The 12,274-nt window shown below is 44.9% G+C and overlaps 1 protein-coding gene across 10 annotated transcripts in view; it reads left to right on the top strand.

The window, feature by feature from the left end:
* Positions 1-12,274, top strand: part of Sytl2 (synaptotagmin like 2) — a 98,166-nt gene that overhangs the window by 47,337 nt on the left and 38,555 nt on the right. For 5 of the 10 annotated variants that reach the window (XM_075953078.1, XM_075953082.1, XM_075953080.1 and 2 more), the window contains exons 3-4: positions 1,365-1,516; positions 3,405-3,537. In XM_075953078.1, the coding sequence (XP_075809193.1) occupies positions 1,365-1,516; positions 3,405-3,537 (285 nt within the window). Of the gene's footprint in view, positions 1-1,364; positions 1,522-3,404; positions 3,538-12,274 lie in introns of all 10 variants that reach the window. The other 5 variants (XM_075953079.1, XM_075953081.1, XM_075953077.1 and 2 more) reach the window with 1 other exon arrangement.

Below are 12,274 nucleotides of genomic sequence, written 5' to 3'. Positions count from 1 at the left end.
GCCTCTCTGGCTCCTTCTCCATTCCCGGATGTGCCTGTGTTCAGTGCTCATCCCCTGCCTGGCCCATTCACATTCTCTGGCTAATCCAGACTTGCCACATAGACAACTCAGCTTGAGCGAAAATCGTAAACCCACTTGGATTTGATCAACATATTATCTTGGGAGAGTTCAAAGTTTCCCAAAGGCTTTTTTTTTTTAAAATCAAATTTTACTCTTGAGTGTTATCTCCATGAGTAAGAAAAGATAGTTTTGAGACTCTCATTTTATTGCCTAGGGAATGTGGAGGTTAAAAGACTCATTGGTTAGAACACCATTTTCCCCAACCAGTCTCAACTAGGGATGTTTTAGAAGGGCATCAGTTGGTTTGCTCTTTAGGTTTTAGTTTTTCAGCAAGCATGAATGATTATGGAATTTTTTTTTTTTTTTGGTTTTTCGAGACAGGGTTTCTTTGTGGTTTTGGAGCCTGTCCTGGAACTAGCTCTTGTAGACCAGGCTGGTCTCCAACTCACAGAGATCCGCCTGCCTCTGCCTCCCGAGTGCTGGGATTAAAGGCGTGCGCCACCACCGCCCGGCTTTGATTATGGAATTCTTAAAAGCAATCTCAGCATTGATGGATCTTGCCTGTACCTCCTCGCTTTGGTCCGCCCTCAGCACACAGAGTGTCATGTCCTCTTCCTGTACAGGCTTCCAGTAAAGTCTCTGATAAACTCATTTCACTGAAAAGAGAAGATCCAAGGAACTGCTTATCTCACAGATCCATTAAATGGCTGACAGGCCCTTGGCATATGCAGAGGGTGGTTTCAGTGGTGTAATCTAATTCTCAGAGAAACCCTCTAAGATGGGGTGTTTAACCCCATTTTAAAGATGAGGAAGAGGCCAAAGAGACTCTCCGTCATTCCTCTCTGCTGTGCCCATCTGAATGGTGGACATAGAAGACTTCAACCAAGAAGTGAGTCTGCTCTTGAGAAGTTTCAGACAGAGTAGTTAAGAGCACTTGCAGGTCTTGTAGGGGACCTGGTTCAAATCCCCGCAACCCACAATTCATGACTGCCTGTAACTTCAATTCTAGGGGATTCTGATACTCTCTTCTATGGGCAATGCACATTCATTATGCATTTACTGACAGACAAAATAGTCATACACATAAAATAAAAATAAATAAAACCCTTTAAAAATCATGCTTGGTATCACTTGATTAGCTTTTCAGTCAAAGCAGAGCAGTTGTTAGACATCTAGGAGGCTTGTGACACATCAATTATTGAGTGCTTCATTTTGCTTGCATCTTTCCAAATTTCTTCAGTGTCAAAGTGGACTTGTTTATTTACTGAGGGTTCTTGGCAAGTAAAGCTCTTTTCCTTTTGTAGACATTTGCCTGAAAAAATTAAGGATGACCAACAGCTAAAGAATATGAGCGGCCAATGGTTTTACGAAGCTAAAGCTAAAAGGCACAGGGACAGAATCCATGGCGCTGATATCATCAGAGCATCCATGAGGAAGAAGAGGCTCCCCGTGGCAGGTGAGGTCACAGCCAGCAATTGTTTGGGAAGAAGGGAGGGAAAGGGTGGGAGACTCTTCACTGGACTCTGCTGAAGGACATCATTTGGGGGGATGCTTCACATTGTGTGTGTCCTTCTCACTCAAAATCCTCTTGCCTTGGATTTGGATGGGTGAGGATTGGGTTAGGCAACTGGCTGTAAATGAACACAACTCTTAGGCACCAGGCGTAAATGTAGTAGTGGTTGTGGTTGGGGATTGTGAGGAATGTGCATATCTTTCTTTGGCTTTCTCGGTGTGTGTATATATATACACACGGGTATATATGGATACACACACAAGTATATGCACATGTGTAGAGGGCAGAAGTCATCCTCAGGTAGCTTTTTTAGAATAGGTGCTGGCTATCAAACTCAGGTTAGGTCCCTATATTTGCATGGCAAACTCTTTATCAACTGAATCCCCTCCCTGGCTCCTTCTTTGACTTTTAACTCTGGAAATTCAAAGCCTACTGAATAACACCAAAGGTTTAGAGAGAAATCAGGTTTCATGTTCAAGGCTCTTAACATGCGCTTCTTCCATCGTCCAGTGCAGTACTTCCTGGACTCTAAGAGTTTATTTACGGTTCTTTTTATTTTACCACTTCGTTTTTGCCTTACAGATTTCTATCTGACTCCTTTCTAATCAACTCATGACTGGTCACTATAAACCTCTAGGTCTAGCTTGCAGACGAAGAAGAAAGACTATCTTTAAAGCATTTAGTATTCAGCGAAGGTTAACTATCTATTTTTAACGGTAGCAGCATTTTGTAAGGTAAGTTTACTTTCCCTATAAGCTTTATTGGGCACCCTGAGTTAACTCGCCCAAGGTCCTCTTATTGCTAAGCAGCAAAACTGGGATTGCAAATCTTTGGACTGCGTCACACTTATTGCAGATAAAGGTTGACTCCTAAGCATGAACGGTGCATTGCCTCAAGCTCTTTTGGTTTTCAAATGTGCCCAGGCCTTAAGAAATCTTGGGTGATACTGGTTAGTACTATGGACTCCATCTGCAACTGAAGATACTTGACTGATGTGTGCCAAGACCAGGAGGGGATAGGTTCCATTTGGCAATGCATTTAGAAACTGAAAGCCCCCATATTGCCCATTTAATACCGATGAAAGCATTATTGGCACTTATCATGTGACCTTAAGCAATTTGCTTGAACTTTTTGGTTCTAAACTTCTAAGTATAAACATAGAAAATACCTCTCACCACACAAGACAGTGTCCACAAAGAGCTCAGCGTAGTTCTTGCTTGCTATTCACCACTCAGTTGATGCCAACTGTGATAGAGATGCAGGTAAGGAGAATGCTGGGTATTCAGAGGCAGAAGAGATTTCTGAAGACGCAGCACAGAGGCTTTATGGGGGCAATGACACCTGAGCAGTGTGTTGCAAAGAATTTAGAATTTGGCACTGGAGGGGGACCTCCTAAATTAGGATTGTTCCGTTGTACCCCAGAGTTGACCTTTTTTTGGCCCATTGTAGGCTTTTAGTAAATGCTTGGTAAGGAACTCAATGCTTACTCCCACTCTGAACATCTCTTGACTAAATGGTCCTGACTCCAATGTAGGTCAGATTAACCTAGAGGCAGTTAGAACTTGGCTTCAGCCATCTCTAGGGTCACCCGTATCTATAAGGGTACACCTATTCTTTCAGGAAAGTGGAAGGCAGGGATCTGAAATCAAGCAAATCTCCTGTCTTCTCTCACAGCTATAATTTTGATTCTGAGACCCAGTTGTCGGTCACCTTGGTACTTACAAGGCCCAAGGTTCAGATCTAAGCCCTTACTAATGGGAGCCAAGGAGAAGGAAGGGTATAGATTGTAGAAGTGATAGATAACCTTTCTGTCTGTCATTTCCTGTTTCAGAAGAGCAGAGTAAGGACACAGCAATGAGGGCCAAAGAAAGCTGGGTGAATAACGTCAACAAAGATGCTCTCCTCCCCCCAGAGCTGGCTGTTGCGGAAGAGCCGGAAGGTGACACAGCTCCAGCAGGCCCAAGGTAAGCCAGAACGGGTGGGTTTGGTGGCCTGCTGTGCTATGTAGGCAGATGTGGGCTTGGGGTACAGATGAAGGACTGGAGTCACCCATGTGGAGATTGGTAATGTTTGGGGGGCCTTCTGAGCCCCCGCGAGAATGGAGCCTGAACCAGACTCTTCCCTGGCTTTCAGAATTTCCGACAGATCTCCACTGTGGTATCATAGTTATTAAGTGGTTGTTTCTTCCAGTGCCAGGAGTGGTGGTTTTTCATTGGCGTGTAGGCTTTTCCTAGAGTAGACTGAAGAGGTCTGTGCGGGCTACCGTTCATCTAAGGGGACAGATGAATGGCAATCATACTGTTATGTCTAGTGTGATGGAAGAAGCTCAAGGATGGACGGGAATGATATAGACCGGTCAGAGCTGGTTCTCATGTATGCAGGACAGTGAGCACATCATAGGTAGCAAGTTGCCTCATTAAAACGCAGGGTGTCCTCTGTATTTTCAGTTTTGACCTTTTGATGGCTTAAGCGTCTGTTTGTCCCTCCTTTCCAAGAAGCAGCCAACTGGGAGGCTGTGTTGTTCCACTTTTGATGCTGAATCAGTTGTTTTGCGTCCTTAAAGATATTCTCGTTAGCACCGCTCTCTTCAAGGGACAGTTACTGCCTTTTGGTGGGAGGAGTGCCTCAGTGGAGACAACTCACTTCGGAACCTACTACTGGTGCGAAGTCAGTGTCTTTGACTTCAGACACACTGAGTCTAGATCCAAGACTAAGGCCACATGGGAACAGAGATATTTCCAACGTTTATAGGCAAGGAAGGGTCTATGTATAACACAGCTACCAACGGGCATTTCGGAGTCAATTATGAATAAAGTTATGCCAATGGGTAATGGCATGCTGACTCTAATAAGGTGTCTGCTAACTGCCTACTTCTCATGAGTGGTGGGTGTTGATTTTCCTCCAGGACTAACCTTGCAGCGCACAAGGCCTGTCTGCGCTCTATGCACTACCATACAGTTCCCAAGCTTCGGGCAAGGGGCTGGAGCTTGAAACACACAAACACACACAGACAGAGACACAGACCTCTAATCACTGGTGAGAAGCCCTTCATTCCATAGCACCACGGAGGCTTATATACCCTACAGTCAGGTGGGCCAACAGGTGAAAACCTTACCCTCTGATCCTCAAGGCAAGGCAACACGTGCTCGTGAAGCAGAGCTGGTAAACAACTTTGACACAGCTTTCAGTAACTCAAATCAGAAGGAAAGTAAAGATCTCTAGCAGGGAAGAGCAGCTAGAGGCTAGGACTCCAAATGGTCATAAAAATTTGTAACGTTCTGTTTCGTCTACGCTGGTCTGCCATGTTGGCTCGAGGTTGAGGCACCTTGTTAACCGCTGCTGGTTGGTATCGTGACCGTAGAGTAATGACCACTTAATTTCTTCAGCCTCTACTTCCACCGCTATATGAGACTGATAATCGGCTAACGGAGTTAGTAGGAAGCCAAATAGCTAGTAAACAGAGAATTCTTAACATAGCTCATAGCACTACTAGGTACTCGTAAGCAGAGAGGTGGACTCTTGAATGAAGTGTTTCGAGAAACTCAGGACACTGTCATTCCTCTTGGTGTCCCCTAGCCCCATTGCCTGCTCTGCCCCGGATGGGTAAAGTCCTTATTTTCATAAAAAAAAAAAAGATGAGGCCGAAAATATTAGAAACCCAAGTAGAAAAGTCATAGCCATTAAACAGACATGACCAAGAAGCTGGGCATAAATCTTAGAGTCTGTGCGTGATCAGGGCTAAGGAGCACGGGGCATTAACCAGCAGGGGGAACAAACACCTCTGTAGAAGAGGCAAGAAGACACGTTGCAGACTCAGAGGCAAACACCTCGGTTCACAGTTTGAGCAAGCCCAGACTTCCCATCTAACCCCCCAGGCTCTCATTGCATCTCAAAGGACTTGAGAGGCAACTGTGCCCGACTCGGCTTCCTCATGCCCCCCCACCCCCCAGGCTGGTGGGCACTCCTCAGCCTTCCTTCCTTCCTTCCAGGCTAATATAACATCTGGGATTTGAATATGCACTGTCTTCTGTGTGGCTCCTTTTGATCGTATCTGTAAACCGGACAGGGATTGTCTTACTAGGATGTTGTGAGGTTAACTGAAATTCAGTGTGGGAACTGGTTAGCATTTCTCAGGAAGAACAGAAATGGGCAACTTCCGGGTAGCATTACAATCACACTATTATATTACACGGACTGTGTGGTTGGGAAGGCAAGCACACAGCTGTTCGTCGTATCAAGCAAATGCTTTGCTCAGTGAAGGCCGGTTCTGGGAGGCGTGGCTCGGGTGGTAATCAGTCAGCTGTACAAGGAGTTATTTTTGACTTCCCCCTTTCCGTGTCAGAGGCCGCCATTTCTCTTGGTATCAATCTCCTGCAACGCTTCTCACTTATGCTTTCATAACCTTTGCGAACTGGGTGTGTTAAGTGTGTTTTGGGGCCCGTCCTTCTAGACGAAGTTGTTTGCTATCGAATGACTCAACACCTGTCAATATTTTCTTAGCCAGGAATGAAAACTGGGGGGATGTGAGGCTGGATAGCGCAGTTTCTTAGGTAGGCAAGGTCTTAGGTGGCAAGGTCTTTAATTGTGTTATAGCCACGAGACAGTGGGGGGCTCGCCTATAAATTAAAATGGTATGGGTGACCCGCAAGCAGTCAGACATGGGCAGCCACCGCCATTCCTTCTGAACTCACCGTTCTTTACAGCTGCAGTGCTGGGAAAAGCAGGAAGGTTTATAAACAGAGAACACTGGTCCCTGAGGGCAGCGGACAGAAATCTGGTAGCCAGCAGCTATAGTCCTGATCACTAGCTTAGCTGGATGGTCTCTTCTGAACTTCATAAACTAAGACAGAGGACCTGCTTCATTTTGCTTTACACTTTGATTTTTAGATGTCTCAGGCTGATGCCTTCTGTAAAACACAGAAATGAATACAGAAGGGAAAAACAGCACACAGATCATTGTCTACTGAGCATCCTGACAAAGGGCTGTAAATGGTCCTTCGCATATGCTTTTAATCCCTGTACTTACATCACCACAGATCAGTGATAAACACTTTATGGATTGCCACTGGTCCATGAACCCCACACTGATAACGTATCGTATACCCTCCTAAAGTCCTCATTGAGCATGTGCACAAAAGGCCGTAGATCATGGCTTAGTCAATGTGGGGCTTACGGAATGCAGACCAGGGATCTCTTCCCTCTGTGTCAGGTAGTGGCTACCCACAATGAACTGCAGCACATCTTGTCTGGCATGGGAAACCACCCTTTATTATCTGAGAAGCAAGTATGGAACCCTGGGTACCATGGAGAGTCTAAGAGGCATTTACTGACCAGGGCCTTTGATGTCTCTGCTATGGTGCTTCTTTGGCTTGGATGAACCTAAAAAGGATGGACTTTTAATCTGCCTCTGCGTGTCTGTTCCTTTGATAGCACTGTTCGAGACTTACACTCTGGTAGCCTCTATTGTTTTATCTCTGGAACGGCAGAGAGGGTGGCAGAAACATCTAAAATATCAATACTCGCCTGGGTGCATTGTCAGCTTCCAGTCCTTTCTCCATTTTGTCCCTTCTCCTCTTCTCTGTCACACACCCTTCAGATGCCTGGGAGTGTCATCTTTTCTCACGAAAGGCTGTAACACGAATTAGATAATAAAGAATACTTTACTATTCCCCAAGGACTTAGCCTATGTACTTGGAAGTTTCAATTCTTTTGTTTTTTTTTAACCATCACCTTCCTGAAATGTGGACCCAAAGGTATCTGTGCCATCCTGACAGGTAGGCCAGGTGGTCCCTGGCTGCGATGTAGCACAAAGAAGGTCTAGCCAGGCAGGGATCAGACATTTGTTCCCTGTGTACTGTGTACTATGTAAGTTCTAGTAGAAAACTTATTAGGACTGATGGCTTCTAAAAGTTATGAGTTACTTTGTGATAAGCATCCTCATAAAGCTCGGAGTCTTCAACCAAACTAGTCAGGAGGGTCCTGGTTACCTCAGTGCCTTGGTAAGAAAGGGACCTAAAACTTAAATGTTATGAATAGAAGTCAGTGACTTCATTAGATCCGGGGAAATACTTCGACAAATCTAGACCACAGAGAAAGAGTTAGGATATATAAGAGTGGGAAGGTGAGGGAATGGAGGAGTAAAAGAGAATAGTTAGTAAGATCATGAATGGATAAATAAAGAATAAATGGTGAGGGAAGAGATGGACAAAAAAAACAAATCAGGAAATAAATTAATGAACATATGGATTGGTTTGGACTCCAGGGAGTAAGTAATAAAAAAGAAAAAGAAATGGAAAGAAAAAAAGTCAAAATGGAACCAGCAGCCTCCAGATCCCAACGCTTTGCTTCAAGAATTTCTTTCTTGAGAAGTGTAATGGAGAGAGGGTCGAACATGAGACCACTCTGGGTCAGCTAGACAGACATTGTGGTGCTGGTAAGGATGCAGAGATGTCCAATAAGACAAAGTGGATGGGTTGTTTGGATGTGTGGGGTCTCAATCACTGGTGACCAGAGAAAGGTGGAGAAGGCTTGGAATGCTCTCCCCAATTAACAGAACCCTGGGATTGGAGCATTGGGGATGGAAATCAGGAAGGCATGGCGCAGGAGGGAGGCTGGCCGCTGTCAGGATGTGTACTGTCCGCTAGCTAAAACCTCTCTGGGGCACCTTTCCAGAAACTAAACTCTTCACCATGCTATTTCATTCCCTGATGCTGCCGTATTTTTTCCTGAAATGGTGGGAAAATGAGGAGGTTACCTTCCCAGCATCCCATTTACTGTTGGTATGGGAGAAATTAGATGCTCTTTTTGTGTATCAGCATAGGGAACCAAAATGCCACTTCAATACCAGTGTATCACTCACGCTTACTCTATCACCAGCCTCCTTCTTGCCCTCTGTGGAACAAGAACCAATAAATCCCAACTTCATCTTGGCCTCTGAAATAGCATGGCTTTTTATACCAATGACCTCTTTCCCGGAAGGCTTTTGTTATATCTGTCTAGCGTGCTCTACCAGAAGAATCGGTTATTTGCTAGGACCCCCAGTAACAGGGTCAGTGGAAGCTACAAGCTTGCCCTGGAGGAAGATGGGGTTGAGCCAGTAAGCGGGACAACGCATTTGAGAATTGATAGGAAATCCGGTAATAAGAATTAATTTCATTTTTAAGATGTCTGGCTCACAATATCATTTCTATTGAGCTCTCAAGAGAATATCTAATCTTATCGGATCTTTAGATCTGCTCCAGTCAGTTACGGTAATAAAAATGCTCTAGGCGCTTCCAAGTGCCTCCTGCTTGGATAGGAACACTTGTGCTCAGGGGTCTGTAGTGTCTAAAGAAGTGTGTGTGCTCATAAAAGTACTGCTGACTTGAAAGGCTTAAAGTATGTTTTCTAATTCACACCGTTTCTTTTTCCTCTGGGTCATCTCTTCCTGTTTATTTGTTGAAGCGCCATGGAATACCACGACATGCTGAGCCTAGAGCCAGACTATTGGGGAGAGACACAGCGGCAGCCTCCAACAAACTTAACAGCCCTGAAGGAGATCAAAATAATTTTTTAAAAACATAAAAATAATTACTTGCAGAATTTCCTTCTGGTTCTAGAACAGTATTGACATCTAGTGTTTTAGTCATCTTACTCTGCCTTAGTGTGACTTCTGATATCCCAGGTCCTTTTTGGAGAATGTGGGAAAGAAGTTACAGAGCACAGGCTCTTCCCATTTAAAAAATCTTATTGTGCAACTCGGTGTGGTGGTGCACACCTTTAAATCTAGCACTTGGGAGGCAGAGGCAGGTGGATTGTGAGTGCAAGACCAGCCTGGTCTACACAGAGAGTTCCAGGACAGCTAGGGATACACAGTGAGACACTGTCTCAAACACACACACACACACACACACACACACACACAAAGTCTTTTCATATAGAATATATTGAGCATCTTTTATTTTTATGATGCAATCTACCTCCCTCTGGAAGGAGTGGGATTCTAAGAACGAAATATACAGTATCTGGCCATAAAGAACTATTTCCCGAGGAAAGATACTGCTTCTTCGTAAAGATCTGCTGTCGTGATAGCAAGCAATGCCAGGCAGAGAGCAAATTCTCAATCCAAAGGACTAATAAAAAGTGTCGTGATGGGAGGGGCAGTTTAGATTGGACTTGAATATGACAGTACTGATGTCAGCAGACAATGAGGTGGGGGGTTGAGTGGAAACAGCTAAGAGTCACATGATTAGGCCAACCACTTTGTTCTCCTCGAGAACCCTGGAGCAGACTTCTGTAATGGAGAGACAGGTTTCATCTCTAGTGAGGACAATCACAATGTGCAGTTTGGGCCCCTGGAGCCTAGGGGCATAGGAGCTGAATTTCCAGGTGTGGAGGGTGTATAGTATCAAGCTCTGCTTATCCTTTGCGGTTAGGGAGTGGGAAGGAGCAAGATGGCAGGAAACCATGGCTGTCCCTTGAGGAGCTCTAACCTCTGTGATTGGCTCAGGCCCTCTGATTATCCCGCTGCTTTACTTACTAAGGGAGCTCATTTATTCTGAGCCAGGCATCTGCTCTATACGCTTCATCATAGTACCCACTGGCTCTTTTTATAAGTAATTTCAAAACATTTTTCAGATTATAATATAATCACATTTACTTTCCCCTTTCCTCCCTCACAACCCTCCAATGTAACCTCCTTTGCTCCCTTTCAAATTCGTGACCTCTTTTTCAATTGTTACATATGTGCCTGTGTTCCTAAACACATAAATACACCTGTTCATACTGTTTAATGTTACCTGCATGTGTAAGTTTTCAGGGCTAACCATTCAGTATCAGATAACTAATTGGTGTACTCTTCCCTGGGGAAGCCTATCCCTCTTGCCCTCAGCATTCCTTGGCTGCCTGTAGTACTTTGTGTAGGGCAGACTTTGTAGGGATGGGCTTTCCCTCGTCCATGCTATCATGTCTATTGGTGCTGTTCTTGTTCAGCACGTGTTTAGGCATCAATGCTGGTGAGACTTAATGGGTATCATATCTGACGTTTCTAGGAGACAGAATCTCATAGCAAGCCCCCTCTCAGTCTCTTACAGTCTGTATGCCCCTTCTTCTACAATGATCCCTGATCACTGATGTGGGAGTTGTGTTGTAGACACTGCATTTTGACCTGGTATGGTTTCCTGTAATGGTCAGTGTTTCAAAGAACTTTGCTTCATGATGGATGAATGCATTTACCTTGGGGTATGAGAGCAAATGCTAGGAACACAGTTAGGGATTGATTGACACAGCGGCAGCTGTAGGTTCTCCTCCAAGATCCAGGACTGCACTAGCGCCGGGTAGTTGGCTCCGTTTCCCCTACTGGCCTCCATAACTGGCACTGGAAAGAAATGGCTTACTGGTTCTGAGCTGTTGGCCTTCCACTGTGGACACCAGGTTCACTTGGTGGCCATGCTTGTTTTTGATACTTCGCTGCTGCACAACTTGATTTGACTTTGCGTTCATCTAGTGCAGGGATAGATTTCCTGTAAGGACTCTCTGTCCAAATTGTGGTTCCATTATAATGTCTTTTCTTGTTTTCCATTTCATACAACCCTCCCTTCCCTTTTTTTGCATTCATGCGCTCAAGCTGGAAATGACACCTCATCTGCCCTACTTTACCTTTGGATCAGTAGAGAAGGTGATGGAAGGAAGAGAATGGCTTCCTTAAGAGATTAACGGTTTCCGGGGACTTGCTGTGAAAAAAAAACATAGCAGTTCAAATACAGAAATAAGAACTGGAAACCATGAAGTATCCAGCCCTGGGGTTTAGTGGCAGTAATCTTGGGCGAGGTTCCATGGCTCCAGGGTGAAATGTCTCCTTGCTGGGCTTTCTGTTCCTCGGCCATGTGGTGAGAAGCCATCACCTTCAGAGGATTTTTCCAAGCTCTTGACTCTGATGTCACTTAGAGTTGGTGGAGATTAACAAAGGAACTGTGGTTCCAGCCAACAGTGACTTCATCTTTTATGTCTAAGGCGAGGCTCCTGGAGCGGTCCTTCTCGGCAAGCTGATTTTCTTCCTCTCCCGGGATTCTGCGACCTACTTTTCTTCTTACTTATAGCCAAGGGAATGACCTGATCAACTCACTATTTGCTGTGACTGCATTTGACTTTTACCTTGGGACTGCCCTGCCTCTGGATAGTGCATCAGGCTTTAGAGAATCCTCTGCTCTTTAAACCAGCCGCAGACATCTCCTCAGCAACCACTTCTCGATGCCCTTGCATTTGTCTCTGTGTCTGTGTAAGACTGCACCTATTAACATTTGGATTGGAAGGTCATAGGGAATTGCCACAACACATCAGCCTTTGTGTCCAGCTATCTGACCTGGTCATACTGTCTCTTGGCCAGGTTGCTTTGTTCTATTGAGCCTTTGCTTCTGCTATGTCCCATATGCATTAGGGGAAACTCTGCTGTGGAATCAGGATTTTGTGACTTTATTTTATCCATCTGTATCTGACCTTAAATTTAAGTGTGAAATGGGTTCATTTCTGCAAGTTTAAATGGCGAACCTCTTGTGTGCTTGTACCCTGGACATCTTCCAGGGTCCTAACAGATGGTCCTTTTTGTCCTTTCTTAGGATGCAATTACATCTTTTGCTCCATCATTTCCTTTGTTTTTGTACCTTATCATGGCCGGACCCCAGTTTCTTCTCCCTTCCTGGTGGTTGGATCTTATAAACTCCCTTC

This window comes from Microtus pennsylvanicus, chromosome 18 (assembly GCF_037038515.1).
Source record: "Microtus pennsylvanicus isolate mMicPen1 chromosome 18, mMicPen1.hap1, whole genome shotgun sequence".
Taxonomy (NCBI): Eukaryota; Metazoa; Chordata; class Mammalia; order Rodentia; family Cricetidae; genus Microtus; species Microtus pennsylvanicus.
The sequence above is the reverse complement of the archived record's forward strand: the minus strand, read 5'-3'. Positions and strand labels throughout refer to the sequence as shown.